General features: G+C 42.8%; 2 protein-coding genes and 1 non-coding gene across 11 annotated transcripts in view; all 3 read left to right on the top strand.

Annotated features, from left to right (window-relative positions):
- The window catches only part of LOC123960090 (ubiquitin-associated protein 2-like), a 19,655-nt gene extending 7,670 nt beyond the window's left edge, over nucleotides 1–11,985 (top strand). The window contains exons 13-29 of one of the 2 annotated variants that reach the window (XM_046034602.1): nucleotides 1,697–1,813; nucleotides 2,125–2,261; nucleotides 2,771–3,000; nucleotides 4,672–4,906; nucleotides 5,067–5,106; nucleotides 5,356–5,482; nucleotides 5,732–5,789; nucleotides 6,031–6,250; nucleotides 6,521–6,612; nucleotides 7,077–7,127; nucleotides 7,232–7,310; nucleotides 7,647–7,847; nucleotides 8,500–8,670; nucleotides 9,583–9,687; nucleotides 10,130–10,203; nucleotides 10,373–10,564; nucleotides 11,140–11,985. In XM_046034602.1, the coding sequence (XP_045890558.1) occupies nucleotides 1,697–1,813; nucleotides 2,125–2,261; nucleotides 2,771–3,000; nucleotides 4,672–4,906; nucleotides 5,067–5,106; nucleotides 5,356–5,482; nucleotides 5,732–5,789; nucleotides 6,031–6,250; nucleotides 6,521–6,612; nucleotides 7,077–7,127; nucleotides 7,232–7,310; nucleotides 7,647–7,847; nucleotides 8,500–8,670; nucleotides 9,583–9,687; nucleotides 10,130–10,203; nucleotides 10,373–10,564; nucleotides 11,140–11,235 (2,225 nt within the window). In that variant the 3' untranslated portion in view covers nucleotides 11,236–11,985. The remainder of the gene's footprint in view (nucleotides 1–1,696; nucleotides 1,814–2,124; nucleotides 2,262–2,770; nucleotides 3,001–4,671; nucleotides 4,907–5,066; nucleotides 5,107–5,355; nucleotides 5,483–5,731; nucleotides 5,790–6,030; nucleotides 6,251–6,520; nucleotides 6,613–7,076; nucleotides 7,128–7,231; nucleotides 7,311–7,646; nucleotides 7,848–8,499; nucleotides 8,671–9,582; nucleotides 9,688–10,129; nucleotides 10,204–10,372; nucleotides 10,565–11,139) is intronic. The other variant, XM_046034603.1, reaches the window with a different exon arrangement.
- LOC123961066 lies at nucleotides 5,573–5,649 on the top strand. Its single transcript, XR_006822655.1, has one exon. It is a non-coding gene; the product is annotated as a small nucleolar RNA SNORD121A (small nucleolar RNA).
- Nucleotides 11,986–16,664: 4,679 nt separating the features above from the next.
- Nucleotides 16,665–17,430, top strand: part of pcsk5b (proprotein convertase subtilisin/kexin type 5b) — an 89,116-nt gene continuing 88,350 nt past the window's right edge. For 2 of the 8 annotated variants that reach the window (XM_046033927.1, XM_046033928.1), the window contains exon 1: nucleotides 16,681–17,365. In XM_046033927.1, coding sequence (XP_045889883.1) covers nucleotides 17,186–17,365 — 180 coding nt within the window. In that variant the 5' untranslated portion in view covers nucleotides 16,681–17,185. Of the gene's footprint in view, nucleotides 17,366–17,430 lie in introns of all 8 variants that reach the window. The other 6 variants (XM_046033929.1, XM_046033930.1, XM_046033924.1 and 3 more) reach the window with 5 other exon arrangements.

The raw sequence follows: 17,430 nt of genomic DNA, 5'->3' as shown, positions 1-17,430 counted from the left end.
GTCACTCAGAATGATTTTATATACAGTACTGCACATATGCCTATATTAATCTGGTGGATGTACTTCCTGTCTTTTCTCACAGTTGTCTGAGACCAAAGTATTCACTGCCTCTTCTGCTCCAGCAAACCACATCACACCTGGACACAAGTAAGTGACCTGCCCAAAGTCCAGTCAACTTAAAGCCCTACAGAGAACAGGCTTTATTTTGGAGAACAATATTTGATTGCTGTTATCTTCTCCTTGTTGACCATCCTCCCCAAACCTTTTTTCTCCCACTTTTCCTGCTCTCTTGCTTCTCCTCAGTGTGGACCTGGCTAGCCTACTGCCTAAGGCTGGAGTGACTGTCGGAGGTTCTATGGACGCTGACTTGGGGGCGATAGTCGATGGTCCATCAGCCGAGGATTTAGGCCAAAGCCTGGTGTTTACCAATTCCCACCACAATGGACGCACTGCAACACACAGCTACGCACACGCCACAGCCAACAGCTACGCACACGCCGCCTCTGCTGGTACCACCTACGCACATGCTTCACTGGTACAGACAGCCACGCATACACACACCAGCAACCAACCATATATGCTTATTTATGTGCTTACACACTGATATATGGTGTCATTGTATTCAGGTCTTGCTTTGTTTCTCTCTTCCTCCCAGTCCTCAGTCTTGGGTTCTGGTTTTGGGTCCCTGAATGCACCTAAGCCAACACCTGCCTCTGACATCAGGACATCGGAGCAGCTCAGTGGTCCTCGGCTTGGTCAGAGAGCCAGTCAGACGTTGGCCGCCACCAGCAACAGTAGTGTTTCCAAAGATGCAGGGCAACCGTCAATACAGAACCCTGCTCCTGCCTCCTCTTCCTCTGTAGAAGTCAAGGCTCACAGAGTTGAGAATGGCCCTGTTACTGCCCAACACTGTAAGTTTATCTGAAAGTATATAAGAAATCCGACACAGAAATTTATGACATGACTATTCAATCTTAACTAATTGACCCTTCCTAAGTCCCTCCCTCCCTTAGTTACTGTTGCTAGGTCGGACAAGCTTTATACAAAGAAACATGGCCACGCCAGTTCTGTTTAGCCTGTAGCCACAGTGTGTATTTGATGTTGTCAGGAAATATAGCTTCAAGAAGCCAACGTCAAGAGTATGTGATGGAAGGATATATTCACAATGTAATGTGTGTGAATAAGACAAAATGACTCTTCCCGGTCTCCAGTCACACGTAGAGACTAGACTATCAGTCAAAGTTGCTGCTGCACTCCTGGGCATGTGTCCCGTCAGTAAAGTAATCGATGTACGTTGTGTATATCAAATAAATAACACCAAAGGTTACTTTGGATCGGGACGTAGCCTTACAGAGATTATTTATTTATAGTTATATATATATATAATTTATTACACACTTCTTTTCTGGCTTATAATTTACATCTTAAATCTATCTAATCTATCTGTCCCTTTTCAAATCTCCTCAACATAACCACAGAAATAAGAAGGATCCTTGATGCAGTTAGTTAGCATTGGTCAGCGATATGTGTGCATGAAGTCGCTTTTACAGGTCCCATCTAACTCAACTGGTTTTGGACTATAAAATGGGGCGATACTTGGGATTGGTCAGTTGTTCTCAATAACAACAATGCAAGAGGTGCTGTGCACAACAGTACAATAGTTATTTGAATATATATTTATCCTTATTCTTTTCAGTGGAGATGAAGCTTCAGCCAGAGCCATCGGTGGTGCTCAGCCAGCTGGCTCAGAGGCATCAACAGTCCTCCATCCCTCACACCACAGAGCATGCTCCACAAGTCCCCACCCCGCCAGGTAGGACTGTAGAACAGGATCATACTATGCCACTAAACGTGTGAACATCTGCACACGACATTTGAGCTTCAACTAATTATTTTCGTAATTGAATATTGGTAATTAGATGGGTATACCGGCAGCAGCAGGTCATGCTACATGATCCATTGAGCTGTTTAGTAACCACAATGTCGTTCTGCTTTCTTTGTGGATCTCTGCTGTATGATCATGGCAGGATTGCCATCTAACAATGATTTTTATCCTAGTGCTGTTTTATTTTTGTTTTTTTTAACAACATTGTGAAATGGACTGCTGCCTTCAATCTCCTTTAGGCCATGAGTCCTCTGTCCCTCTAGTAAGAGATGGAGCTTCTCCAGGAGTGAAGCTGCCAGGCATGGAGCCTCCCATCACAGAACCCCCTCAGCGGCAGCTAAAGACACAGAGGCGCAGAGTACCTCCTCCCTCAAAGGTAAGCTCCTCTGAAATCGGAACTTTTTTTTTTCTTTTTTTTTTTTTTTATCCATCTCATTTTTTTTCAACCCTCAAGCCATGATGGCAAAAGGACAGTATTACTTGAAAGCTGGCTTGTCTGTTTAATGAGACAAGCCAGCTAAGTCTCTGGCTGTGTGGTAGGGACAGAGTTAATGTCATGGAAGTGGAATTAACAGCTTCAGGAAACTGCTTTATTCAGACATAACAGCAGATAAGTATGCAGTTCTTTTTAAGTATGTCCATTTCATACATGTTGGCCACCAGAGCCTGCTTGTCTGCTGCGTGGCACTTTATACTGTAACATTCAAGTAGCATTTCATGGGGTTGTTTTGACGCAGCTGTAGCTAGTTATCCACATTCATTTTTCAAATAACTCCTCAAATAAAATCAACTTTTCTGCACATTTTTACACACAGTACAAAAACAAATTAAATTTGATTAAATATATTTGCCTAGTTCTATTAAATTCCCTCTTTGTCTACCTAGATCCCGTCGTCAGCAGTGGAAATGCCAGGCTCAGCAGATATAGCTGGTCTAAATGTTCAGTTTGGAGCTCTTGACTTTGGTTCTGAGGCTGGTAGTGGAACCGTAGACATGGCACAGACAGAATCGGCCCAGGCCCCTGCTCCAGCAGCTGCAGCAATCATGCCTGGCCATACCACTGTTCCCACACAGCAGCCACAGAGCAGCCTGTTCTCCAAGCCAGGAGCTGTGAGGTGTGTGTGAATTGGTCTGAATTGCTTTTTTTTGTAGGCATTAGCTTATTTGTATTCAACAATATATAAATATGTCTGTGGAAAATATTCTTGCATATTTATTTAACTGTCGCGTCTTATGTGTGTGAAGCACCAGTCTTCCTCTGCACAATTTGTGGCTCGGTGTATACACAAAAGAAAAAGGACTGGCACATCCTGGCTACGTAGACACTCACTGGCTATTTTAGGTCGTGAAGAGGGCATGAAAGTTTCTATTGGGTCAATTAAGGTGTCATTCAAAAAGTTAATTTGTAGATGTTTTTTTGTTTACACGCTAACTGTAGTTAGGTTAATATAAACTGACGCAACAGCAGTCCGTGTGTGTGTCTAGTCCAAAATGCATTATATCAATAAATCTATTGCTGGATTGGGTCGTCTGGATCTTTGCCAACGTAACATGGCCATTTTTGTCAGAATGTAATCCACCGGCTTCACAGATAAATGGTGTCAATTTTGATTATAGGCAGTGCTTGAAGTGGGTCACCGATACCAGTAAAGCCCCTTTCCCACTGCATGGTACCAGCTCGACTCGACTACTCACCTTTTTTTCGGTTTTCTATTGTGAAAGTTGTACCTGCTACCAGGTACTTTTTCGTATCGCCTCCGTCGAGGTTCAAAGCGAGCTGAGGCGATACTAAAATGTGACGTGAAAAAATAGCAGACAACTGATTAGTCAGAGAATCGTCTCTATTCACTGCATCATCATTGCGCGCCCCAGACACAGGCCAACAACAAAGTTTTTTTATATTAAACAATTTTCAGATGTTATTTTATCACTAATTCCACTTCTAAGAAGTTTTGAGGAGAGAAATCAACTGTGTAGATCTCAAACATTGACAGTTTTACAAAAAGTGACGGTGAAACAAAAATGTGCTTGAAAGTTTTTGGAGTTGAGGAGCTCCGCAAGTGGCGGCGGGGGAAGCCTGTACCAACCCGCGGGAGGAGCTTGCGAGCCCGGCCAGCCGGGCCAGCCGCCCACTCACAACTAACCCTAACCCACAAGAAAAGTCCTGGAACTTTTCTTGTGTACTGGTGGGCTCTGTGGTGCTCATCTGTTCCCATTCTCGCCTGTTTGCTAATCTCTGTCGGCGGAGACAGAGCAGGTAGAAGCTCGGGTGCCTTTCATGCAGCCGTGAGCATAAAGTAGCTGTCGTAGTAAATTTTTGTGAACTGGCCAATCACAGCCTGGATGAGGCGGGACATTAAAAAAGTTTGATATGCTACAGCAAACTCTTAAAATGTTGAAGTCGTTCTGCATGAATGATTATTGACGAGTTAGTACTTTTTTTTTTTTTTTTCTTTTTTTTTTTCTTACACAACTTAACTTGAAAGAAATAATGATTTGACATTTATCATGAGAATAATCGATGAAATGTTTTATCGTGATAACATTTTCGGCTGTATTGCCCAGCACTAAGTACCAGCACCTATATTTTGATGATTATAGGTGGTGGCAGAAAATATTACTGTAGTGCAAGAAATGAAGTGTTTAATGCTCAAAATCCCCCTAAATGCCCATGTCGTAAACCATGAACACATTTCAGGCACAGAAAAATTTCATGCTTAAGCCCTCTAAATAGAGCCATACAAAAATCAATCATTCATCTTACTTTCTTTCGTTCCTGTAAACAGTGAACACATGAGCAGCTTGACCTCAGCTGTATCGGATCCCAGCTTCCCATCACCATCGTTGGGCTTACCCAGTGCCACGCCCTCCCCCTCCCTGGGTCTTCCCAGTGCTGCCGCTCCACCTTCTTCTACAGCCCCTCCTGCAGCTAGCCGTGTGGAAAGCAGTGTCCCAAGGTCCCTGCCACCACATCTGGGCTTTTCTCAGAGCAAAGATGTCCCCTCAGCTGCTGCTCTGACGGTGAGGATAAACCTTTTTCCTCTCTGTATGAATAAGGGACCCAAATCAGAAAAGGATGTACACCACTGCTGGTTTCACTGTTTCTCAAAAGCGCAGTGTCTGCTTAATCCCTGGCAAGAAGCCAAATGATGAAACTAAGACTTTGATCTCTACTTTATAGAATGGGTACAGTGGCATGAAGACACAGAGCACACAGGACGGTAAGTACTCTCAGCTGTAAGTTTTAGGGAACAGGAGTAGTCTATAAAATCTAATATGTTGAATATCACTAAATGCATCCGATGGTAACTAGAAAGCTGATAAACACATGACATACTTGACGCATATTTCTCATTGAACTTTTTTTATTGTATTTCATTCTTCTATTCCTCCTGCCACAATCAGTTTGTAACATCAAAGTGCAAAAATCTACTCCAAATGAACATTTAAATTTTTTTTGTTTAAACCAGCACCAGCACCGTCATCATCTAGAACAGTGAAGACAGAATCTCCCGTTATGACAAGTGACAGTGGCCCCGGCCACCACATCCCCTCCCCTGCATCTTCCCACTCAACACCCATCCCCTCGCTCAGCAGGTAAAGGGTGATTCAGACACACTGACTTTATGTTGCAAATTGATAGATTTTTTTTTTTTTTTTTTGTGTGTGTGTCCGTGTCCCCTTTTTTGTCTGGAGATAATGATGGTTACAAGCACATATCTTAATACTTTATGTGGAATTATCTTTCACTGAATCTCCCATCATCCTGCTCATGCTTCATGTGCAAAGTATTTTTGTTGTTTCATCAGTTTTAAGGCTGACTGAATCACTTCACTCTCTTTCTAGCCACGTTACCAGTACTCACTCATCTGGATCGGCCCTCGCCACAAGCTCCTCCCTCACTGTAAGTGTGTGTACATGCTTGCACACAGACTTTAACTTTAACTTCACTCTGCAGTTTTGCTAATAAAAGGACACTGCTGAAAGTAGTTAGTTGTAGAAGTTAGTTGTTGTTCACTTGAGTCATTTGAGTGCAGGACTTTATTTTCTGCTAAGCTTTGAGGAAAACACCCATCCCTTGACCTACAAAACGGTTGGTGGTTCTCTTCTCTCAACCCCTCTCTGTTCTTGTCCTGTTCCATCAGATAAGTAATGAGGACAGCAGCAGTAGCGGCAACCTCCATGCCTTTTCATCGTCATCCAGCCAAGCTGTCAATCCCAGTCTCTCAGTTCCCATGGCTGTCAGCAGCTCAACCACCAATGGTCTGCACCAATCTGGAGCACCGGGGCTAACTCCTAATGGCACAAACGCCACACTCTCAGCTGCAGGCAGCCGAACGGCACCCCTGCTCACCACAACCTCCGGTAGGCTCATGGGCCCACACTGGAAACGCATCACCATAACACAGGAGCTAATTTACAGAATATTTAAAAAAAACAGACATGTTCTCCAAAACTTTAATTCCCAGTAAATGTAATCGGCCTGGTGTGACACTCAAGACTAAATAGATCTATACAAATGTATCTAGATTATGTAAATATAAATCACAAGATAATGAAATACTTTATTTAAAATGAGTGATTCTCATCACCTTAAGTCAAGTAAAAAATAATCCAGTTTCTCTTCTTTGCCAGGTAAAGCTCCTCCCAACTTGGCCCAAGGAGTGCCGCCTCTCCTGGCCAACCAGTATATTATGGGCCCTGGTGGCTTGCTCCCTGCTTACCCGGTAACTATGCGCTTTCCTAATAATTTATGTTAATTAGACCCCTGGGTTTTTTTTCAAGGGAAAGAAGGATTGTATCACCATGAAACTAAACAGATGGGTGTTTCTCAGGAGTCTAACCTACACCGAACTGTTTTGCTTCTTCAATCTATTTGAGGTTTCATTTCTGTAAGCCTTAAATCAAAAAGCCCTGCATTTACCATGAGTGTGTACACTGCACAATTTTGGCAGTGAGTTCATTCCTTATTCCAAACAGCTTTTCAGTGTTGATGATGACTGTGTTTTAGTAGGTTCTGATCAAACATGACGTCTAAGGAACGCACTGAGACACTGACAAAGCTGAGTAGGAGATAAAATATGTAGAAGTTAAAACTAAAGAGGGTTTGCAGGCAACAGATTTAGTAGAGACCCCAACATGGTACTAAATAATAACCACCACTACTTCTCTCTGTTGTGTATTTCAACAGCAGATCTATGGATACGAGGACTTGCAAATGTTGCAGTCTCGCCTTCCTATGGTGAGTCTGTTGTGCTTATTCTGTCATTTACCCACCTGCATATTTCTTTGGTTCTAGTATTTATTTATTTGGCCATTTTAATTTTCTCCCCTGTTTCTACCCAGGACTATTATGGTGTAACATTCCCTGGTACTACAGCTACAATGCCTGGAAGAGATGGCCTGGCCAACAATCCTTATTCTGGTAAGTCAAAGTTGATCTTTAACTTGGGTCTAAGTTTGTCTACTGTCGCTGCATTATGTTGAAAATAGGCTGGAAACTCCCAATGACACGATTGCTCTCCATGTCCATACCACTATTAATTTCATTTATAGCAGTTATATTTTTTGCACTTAAGCATGTTAAGTAGATTGATTACATAAACAGATTTTGACTTCCTAGTTTTTCTTAATTTGATGGCTTCTTTAACCAATTACAGTAGCTGTTCAACAGACTGGAAAAGGAATATTGATTTGTTTGTTTTTTTGTTTGTTTTTTACCTTCAGTTTTGTATTTTCTACCTTTTTGTTTGCTGTCCAGGTGAGGCAACAAAGTTTGGCAGGAATGACTCTTCGTCTCCAGCTCCCCCAACCAGCCTGTCTACAGCTGGTGTGCAGTCGCAGCAGCAGCAGGCTCCCCAGGCAGGAACACAGGGGCAGGGCCAGGGACAGAGCCAGGGTCAGCAAACACAAAATCAGGCCTTCCTCAACCCTCCTCTGCCCCCTGGCTACGGATACACTGGTAAGGAAAAGCTATATTGTGTTTAACTGATATTATGTTGGCCACATTTATTTCCCTCGAACTCATTCATGCATTTAGCGTTTACTCCTAATGCAAATTCCAGGTTTAGTTACCATCTGGTTATTTTTGGCTTTCATTTTTAAATGTTTATAAGACAGCTGTTGTAAAATGTCAGTATTTAAAGCTAAAATTTAACAGGTTTCTGCCGGAAAAGCACAATGCTTGTTCAGGAAATTTTCAATTTTAATGAGTGAAAAGGAATTTTCACACAACAATTAATGTAGACAAATTAAATCTGAGTTTGTGTAGACCTTATTAATGTAATGCTGCCCATTAACAAGAGCCCTTCTCATCTTTGCTGTTTAAAGGTGAGTGATTCTGCAGAAATCCAATACCCCAACAAAATACTATGATAGAGCGAACAATGAAACGGCAAGTAATGTAACCGTTACCTGACACACAAACCATGGCAGGAATAGTGTTTCCCATTTACAGAGCCAGGGCTGTGTACAAACACCAGAACAGACAGCTAGCAGACTGAGGAGAGATTCAATGAATTTGACCAAAAAAATTGATTATACCCCACCTTTTAAGACCGTTGTATAGCAGACTGCTTTCATTGCCCGTATTTTTCTAACTCGCCATCTTACAGGTCTGCCGTACTATGCTGGTGTGCCGGGGGTTCCCTCAGCCTTCCAGTACGGCCCCACCGTCTTTGTGCCTCCTGCTTCTGCCAAGCAACCTACAATGGGCCTGGCAAACCCCTCCAATCAGTACCACCAACAGCATCAGCCCAGTTATGGACAGCATGCATATGGCACAGGTAAGACCTGGACAAAACAAGAAGGTTCAGTCTATCACTGCTCTGACTGATGTTTTCAGACAGTTAACGCAGCACATCTTTTCAAGTAAAACATTTTCGTGTGAAGATTATATTGAGCAGTTTTAATTCAGCTTTTTAATAGTTCTTATTGACTGTGAGACTGTGCATTTCTGTGTGACCAATGACAGAACAGGTTTTTCTTAAACTTACTGTAAAACTGTCAAAGCAACTTGCTGACTTCAACAGTTGGAATAGATAGTGACATTAATTCCATAATGAAAGCGCTTTTCATATAGAGCAGGTTAGACCGTACTGATATTATTTACAGAAACCCAACAATTCCCACCAAGAGCCAAGCACTAGGCCCACATTAGTGGGTTATCTGGCCCGTTAATTCTGTATTGTGTGTTTTTTTTGATGCTCAAAAGTATATAAGCTAGTCTTACAATGCTTTATTACTGAGACAATTTCTGGTGTCTCGTAAAATACAGCTGTACCAAACCAAATTGTTGCTATTCATGAGTACAGGTATTGTGAGAGCGACTTAATGTGAACAGAGACCTTGGAATAGATTAGGTGTGAAGGAGGCAAAGGAAATTCAACTTCCAACCCTATATTCATGTACACCAAATGCTGCATGTGTGTGTGGAATTGGGCCTGTGAGTTTTTTTGTGCTTGTGCTGCATGCATAGCTCAATCCCCCTGCTGAAGTTGGACACAACTCAATATAGACACCACAGCCATTTTAGTCAGGTTACCTTACTGCCTCTCTCTCCCCTGCCCCACCTTCCCGTCCCCTTTCCTCTTCCTTTACTTCTCTTCACCTCATCTGTTCTCCGTCTCCCTTCTCTTCCTTCCCCATCCCTCTCCTCTGCTCGCTCTGCCTCCTCTTCTGTGCTCACCCTCCTTCAGCCTTTGATGACCTGTCTCAAGCCCACGCTGGGGAGTACAGTAAGGGAGGGTACGGAGGCTCTGCCCAATCACAGGCCAAGTCAGCGGGCAGCGGCCCAGGGAAAGGTACACACACAACACATGTGCGCACACTCTAACAACACGCGCACAATCATTTGGCAAAAACGGATGTACTCACAATTGTAGATGATTCTGCAGCTGAGGGCTGTGGGCTAAAAAGGTGTGTATATGCACGTGTGTGATTGCACTTTGTTCACGTAAGTGGATACATGCAAAGGGGTAAAAAAGTGAGCATTCCTCTGCGCCTTCTCACTTAACATGCTTCTTCCTACTGGCTGCCCCCCCCTCCTACTAACAGTGGAAATGACCAGTCATTGCTTAATATTTGTCAGTGAAATGACAGTAGTTGTTCTGCCCTCCCTAACCCCTTTGCTTTACTCTCCTTCTGTTGTTTTCTTCTTTCTTTTTTTGCTTTCCTCCCCTTCCTCTTAAATTCCAATCTTTTTCTTTATTTCTTTCCGGCTCCCTCTCTTTATTCTCCTCTCAGCACCGGGACTGTCAGGGTCAGGAACCAGTGGAGGAGTACCCGACATGGGAGGTTCAATCTACAGCAAATCTCAGGTGAGTGATTTGCTTGTTCTGTTGTATGTCTGTTTAAGCTGAGACTTAAAATAATGCTAGTCTTAAAATCACACTTCAGTGGTTTTTATGGAATGCTAATTGAAATGTTCCTGATTTGCATTTAATTCAATTTTGTATTTTAACCTCTTGTCTTCTCTGTTCTCCTCAGTCATTTGACAAGCAGGGCTTCCACACAGGCACACCTCCTCCCTTTAGCCTGCCTTCAGCACTGGGGGGAACGGGACCCCTGAACCCTGGGGGTGCTCCTGGCTATGCCCCTGCTCCCTTTCTGCACATCCTGCCACCACACCAACAGCCCCACTCCCAGCTGCTGCACCATCACCTCACACAGGACGGACAGGTGAAGCATTTAGGCATACATCATTCTTCCCACCCAGGGTTTCATGAAATAAGTTTGCATTATTAGAAGTGTTTTATAAATCTGGGTGTTTGTGATTTTGTCCGTTGTATTAGACACCCATGTTTTCTGAAGAGCTGTGACCTCAGCATCAAGTTGTAGTTAGCTGACATAGGTGAGCAACCAAACAAGACTGCTCCTGTGCATTAACCTGCATGCCTGCAGTATTTAGAACATAGTAGGCCTTTTTGGTCAAATAGTCCCAGGAACATTTTGCCCCAAGAGCTAAAACGTCAGGCACTAAAAAGCTTTTGTCTGTCAGTAGCAGTGATCACTGCAAACTCCACCCTGATGGTTCCTGGGCCCTCAGAAAGTACTACTGCAGGAACAGATACTTTCAGGGGGCAGGGACCAAAATGGGGTCTGTAGTTTCCTACGGGTAGTGCTAGTAAAGTTGAGTCCCTCAGAAGGTTCTTGGAAATGTTCCCGCAGCTGGATCAGGCTAATAAAGTAAATGGGGAAATTAAATAAACATGTTAGGTAGGTAGTTGGTCTTAAACAGGATTTCTTCTCTGCAGGGTGGTCCTGGTCAGCGAAGTCAGTCTAGCAACATGCAGCAGAAAACCCAAGGCAGCAAGTCCAGCTACGGCAGCTCCCCCTACTGGGCCAACTGAGGAATGCTTCCCCCTCCCCCAAAAGGCTGTGTGCGTGTGCGTGTGCGTGTGCGCGTGTGGGTAAAGCTAAAACAAAATACAAACCGAAAGACACACTACCCTCACAATGAGCAACCTTGGGCCTCCTTGCCCCAATCCCCCCACCTCCCAAGTCCTCATAAGTCTTTTGGGTTCTCTCTTCCCCCCCCTTTTCAAAATTGGTTGTACATGTAAGATATTTATGTATGTATTTATATATATATACTGTATATGTAATAGTAGAACATGAAATGTGGTTGCTGCATTTTATTTTTGAAGGACTTTTTGTTTACTTTTTTCAAAACTGCAGGAAAAGATGTTACATTAAGACAGAATATGATGGTGAGAGAGCGAGAGAAGATAAATTATCTAAAACTTCCTGTAAGAAACCAGAAAAAGGAAAACGAGAGCGCTATAGCACTGATTGCATATGAGGACATTTCAGATGGGGGTGGGGTTTATTATATCTAACTGCCTGTCTCGTCTTTGTTCCCCTTTTTTTATTTTTTTTTTACCCATAACTTCCTGAATGACCAGGCTCATCCCCCCAAACTTAATTTTGTAGCTTCATGTCTTTCCCCTCCTACCTCTCTCCCTTCCTTCTTCTGGAGGGTTGCCTACTCCTTGTGTCAACACCCTTCTCTTTGAAGACGGACGTGCCCATCTAAATTTTATATTTTAATTTAATTTTAACCCTGATTTCCCTCGAAATAAAGTTCTGAGCAGTTGGAATTCTGATGTGTCTGAGTCTTTGTGTGCCAGTTCTTCACATGGGTTTTTCTAGACTGTTGGAAGTTCAGATGTAAGTTTTCTGATTTAATAATTCAGTGTCAGAGATGGCAAACAATCATTTAGATGAAAATCTATGGAAAACTAGTTTTATTTCAAACTGAACTTATCTGAGGTTCTACAGTAAATTTGCAAAGTTGTGTGAAACAAAAACAACCTATTTTCCAAAAAAGAATAGTTCCCTGAAACTGAAATGAACATTTTCTCTAATATGGTTGCCATTATTGTATTCTCTATCTTTTAAGCCAGTTGGCCATATGGTGGCCCAGCTTGAGTGCGACACAGGTGGCTCTCTGATTACAGCGAATACATCATTAAGACACCTCCTTTTCCCATGAAATGCATATTCTATGATATTAATAAAATATTGAAAAGTACTACTTCTTTTTTAAATAACTTAATATAATGAACTTATTTGTTTCCTGGCACAGCACAAACTTTGAGTTTATATTTATTCTTTTCATATTTAATGTGAATGTGCTGAATTAACATTATTTTTCAGCCCAGTCACATTCTTTAAGTATGCAGTCATGTAGAATGAGGGTGAATAGATGGTGAAAGACAATGGTATTTAAGGGAAACTCTGACTCTGTTGTGGATTGTCACAGCCCCATTTGCCATTTTAAAAGAAGCAGTAAAGCAGGAGGGAGGGGTTAATGGAGGGGGGGGCGGGTTGTTTGTCTGCACTTCGGTCATCCAGACAGGCTCACTACTGGCAGTACCTTGTGGCAATATGATCATTCATTTTTAGAAGTGTACCATTATAAACAGACCCCGTTCATGTGAGGACTAATGTTCATCAGTTTACCCAAGATCACTTCTATTTCTGATTGTTGGTTAAACTTGAGGCTGGGCAGCGACAGCTCTTGTAAATGTATCTTGGTTATAAATTTTTATTAAAGGGCCACCACTAAAATACTATAGAATCTGTTGACAAGTGGAAGAAAACATTTGCTTGGATCATGGCTCCCAATTCCTAGTTAATTTAAAGTTAACACCCTTACTTGAGAACACAACTTACATTCTTAATGATACCAACGTGTTATTTGTGTAATCTTTATTTATCTCAAGGATGTTTCCGTTAAGAAAGAAGAATGGCTCTGTCAGTGTTGTGCAATGAAAACTAATTAGTTGAAGAGTTGAGCAACATTTCAGTTACTTTGCCTTAAAATGCAATTGTTTCTCCAGTCATTGTGTTGTAAGGGAAACAAAGTAACTCATACCATACCGTTTCAGCACAGATAATATGTTTAGGAACAGATAGAGTAGTTCTCAACTTCTAACAATGTAAATGGATATCAACATTTTGAGGTTTTGCTCCTATGTGTAATCTTATCAATCACCACCAGATGGCAATATATAGCTATGTCAATTGAAGTCAATTACTGAGACTGTACTTATACACAGGAGTAATTCTTTGATACAAGAGGACCAGGTGGTTCACAGCTCACCAGACCATATCAAACAAATCCTCTAAGATGTCCTTTCATAGTTATACTGCGTAATATTGACCTGGGCACTGATGAAACGCACTGTTGTAAGCCATATTTGGAACGCAATAAGACTTTTAAACACAGGCAATTATACATTAAAAGAAGTAATGCAGACCAGTCAAACAAGTATGTGTTGAATAGCCTATATAAACCTGGTATACACTACTACTGACAAAGGGGAAGGTGAAGGGAAGGGTGGTGATGAGAGGGTGGGATGCAGAGCAGAGAGGATGGAAAGTCGGTGAGTGGCAGGCATTATTGTGGCCTAAGTGCAGGAGCCTACAGCAACAAGGTCAAAGGTCAAAGTGAAGATGAAAGGTCAACCTTAGCTCCCAGGAAGCCCACCCAGTGAGATATACAGAGAAAGGGTGTCAGATAGATCGATGGGCCCTAGAAAACAACTGAAGGAACAGAAAGGTACATGAAGGAAAGAAAGATGAAGCATAGTGCAAATGGATAAAAAGAACATTCAGATCAACAAGAGGGAAGCCTTAAATAAAAATAATGGACAGCAAACAAAGGATATGCTGAAAAGAAAAAAGAGAACATCTGGAAAGGAAAGGAAATCAAACGATGGAACAGTAAGGAAAGGATGGGTAAACATGGAGACATGAGACAGGTGTGGGGAAGCAGTGGTAGATGGGTAATTGCAAGATGTATTTGAATGCAACGGGGGCACACATGTTTGATAATGCCCCGGTCTTAATGGGACAGGAAAATGATGTGGGAGGTCCCCTCCTAGAAATGTTGGGCTTGATACTGAATGAACAAATTAGCTGTGTCCTCTGTGAATAAAGCTTGTTGGCTGCAGTTTCCTATTGGGGCCTACCATTGTGTTGTATCATGGGGGTTGTGTGAAGTTGTGTCTGGCTTTACACACACGATGCACCCTGATATTTCATTGAAGAGGCACAGGAATGCACACAGGAATGACCCTCAAAATGTTTGTTGACACTCTGAACCGCTCTGCTCTCAGATGTTGACAAAGACATTTTGTTGGGGTTCACTCGGTTCACTCCCAGGAGAAAATCAGGGAGCTTGTGAGGCTGTCACGCAGTATATCGCAACATTTTAGACCTGAAAGGAAATTGGGGGCCCTGGTGCTTAAGGTGGCCTCGTGACCTGGGTACTTGATTTGGATACTCAAATCAATTTCTGCTGTGTTCCGTCTCCACTCCTTTTTTCCCTTTAAATTACAAGCCCTTCCATCCGGCTGAATGAAGAATGATCACTGGGTGTTTTTTTTTTCTTTACTGCCTTTCATCTCCATCTGGGGGACCATGAGATGTTCTTGTCCCCCTGCTTGTTGTGAGATGTGACAGCGGGGTCCATTCAGCGAGAAATTGGCTGCAATTAGTGCAATTATGCTGATTTTCACTTGTGTCCCATGCAGAACAGAGTTTTCGCTGTGCACAGAGACATCCCCGGGAAACTGCTGCAAAACAAAAACCCATCAATCAACAAAGGCCTTGAATGAAAGGCTCAACTGCAGATAATACCGGGCACATTCCATGATGACAGCGTTTAGTCAGCTGTGACCTGTGTTACGATGGGGGGCATGACATCTACAGCTTCACTGATTAAGTGAAAATATGCAGTAAAGCCAAGGCCTGCATGGCAGTGGTGGAATGCGTAATCCAGGCATACAGTAAGGTTATCTTACTGTATGCCTGTATGCTTACACACACACACACACACACACACAAACACACAAACACACGCATATTTTAAGCAGTCTGACCTATGAACCATAAATAATGACCGTCACAACAACTAAAAGAATAATCAAACTGATAAATGTTGAAAGAGGTGTTTTGTGGGGAAAAAGAAAAATTTCATGTTTTGTTTTTTTTGTCTGTCACCGTTAACCATTGGATGATGACTGAATTGGAGGTCATAGTTTACCCAACTTTACATTGGTATGTCTATGTCAATATTGCCCAGGAGACTGACAAGGCTTGCATTCAACAGCAGCTTACATGGTGTAGGAAGGGAGAGCAGTATCCAAAATGTAATGCATCCACTGCTGTAACTGTTTGAAGGAACATTTTAGAAGGGAAAACATCACTGACATTCCACACAGCAGTTTGCATCAGCTATTAAAACGTGACACACTAGCGAACACATTTAACATCTCAGTCACTCACTGAAAACTTGCTGGTTGATGGTTAGGAAACAGCTCTGCTGTCTCAAACACAAGTACTTCTGTAGGATACTAGCACAAAACAAGTCTAGAAAGCAATGCAATTTTCACTGGTATTGTTTTGTTGTCTAAAAACAAAGCCCAAAAGTGTCAAAGAATGTTACATTGGTCTAAAATTCTCCATATATTCAAGATGTTTTATTACAAAATACACACATCCTTAAAAGTGTAACGTGTTTCATAAATAAAGTGTTTTTCAACATTATGATAAATATTTTTACTTAAACAGATTGTCCCCTGCGATGGACTGGCGACCTTTCCAGGGTGTACCCCGCCTTTTGCCCGATGTAAACCGGGATTGGCTCCCCCCCCCCGTAACCCTGTACGCAGGATAAGCGGTTGACGATGGATGGATTTTACTGAAACAGATTGTCTGATAAATAGTGGGACCAAGAAAGAAATAACCTTGACACACACTGTTCTGGTCCTTGAACTTATAATAAGGGTCAGAGCAGGGTCAGGGTTAGGGTTTAACATGGGGTCATGGTTATGGTTACTTGGCAGAAATGCACAAATCTATAGATTCAACCATATTGTAACTTTTGAGGTCAGTTGTGTTTTAATGTCACCTTGCTATGGAAGTATAGTCATGAACATGTTAATTGCAGAATATATAAACTTTTTTAGAGCTGTGTCTCTTTTGTACGTTCCTCTGAGGGTTATGACAGCAAAAAATAAACTCGTTATTTAATATAGTCTAACTAAGATAACTTTCAGCCTGTTTGGTTTTAAGTAAATCATTATATCCTGGGTCTATCCTGGAGGAAGCCCTTGAAGTTGGCCCGCAAGTGGCTTCCTGGCACTCGGTTTGCCCCCCCCCCCCCCTACGCTGTGTCTGGTGGACGGGCGGTCAGCGGTGAATCCAAGAGGAGTGTCTTTAAGACCCAGCGGAGCTCGGCGGGGAAACCCCGCGGCTTTAGTTGTTTCTACTCTCCGGAGTGTCAGCTAGTTATTTGTGGGGAGGCGCTGTAGCCATTTCGCCACATGAAAGCCCGATGAGCTGAACGACCAACATCCGAGTTGTTCGTGGAGAAGAGAAATCAGCTTTGAGGAGCTCCGCGCGCACACAGACGTACACGAACTCGCGCGCAAAGACGCACAGACACGTACACTTCCCCCCCTCCTCCGCGGTGGAAAAAAGGGAGAGAGAGAGGAACAGAGAAAGGGCACACGAAACGCAAACTTCAAACTCCCATGTGAAAAGCAGAGGTTTGAGGATAGGGTATATTTTTTCCTCTTCGGGGCTCCGTTCCTTCCCCCCTCTCTCTCCCCTAACCCCCCCCCCCCTCTCTCTCTCTTTCTTTCTTTCTCTCTTTCTCTCTCTGTTTTTGCCCGGATAGTTGTGTTTCTATGAGAGTCTTGCTCGGCGAGAAGAGAAGTTTGGTTGTTTGCCTGGTCGGCTGAGGAGGAGGAGGAGGAGAAGAGTCGGGGTTAAAAGTGGAGGAAGATGGTCCGCAACGGCGCTTGGAGAAGAAGCTTGCTGTGCGTCCTGGCGCTCAGTCTCAGCTTTGCGTCCCTGCCGTGCAAAGCTCGGATTTACACCAACCACTGGGCAGTCCGGATAGCTGGTGGATCCGATGTGGCCGAACGGATAGCGGACAAATATGGCTATAGGAACATGGGACAGGTAGGTCGCACATTGCTCCAATCAAAGTTGCCTCTTATTTGTGTGTCTTTTTGTTTTCTTGCTTT

The sequence above is a fragment of the Micropterus dolomieu genome, linkage group LG21 (assembly GCF_021292245.1).
Source record: "Micropterus dolomieu isolate WLL.071019.BEF.003 ecotype Adirondacks linkage group LG21, ASM2129224v1, whole genome shotgun sequence".
In the NCBI taxonomy this organism is placed as follows: Eukaryota; Metazoa; Chordata; class Actinopteri; order Centrarchiformes; family Centrarchidae; genus Micropterus; species Micropterus dolomieu.
The sequence above is the reverse complement of the archived record's forward strand: the minus strand, read 5'-3'. Positions and strand labels throughout refer to the sequence as shown.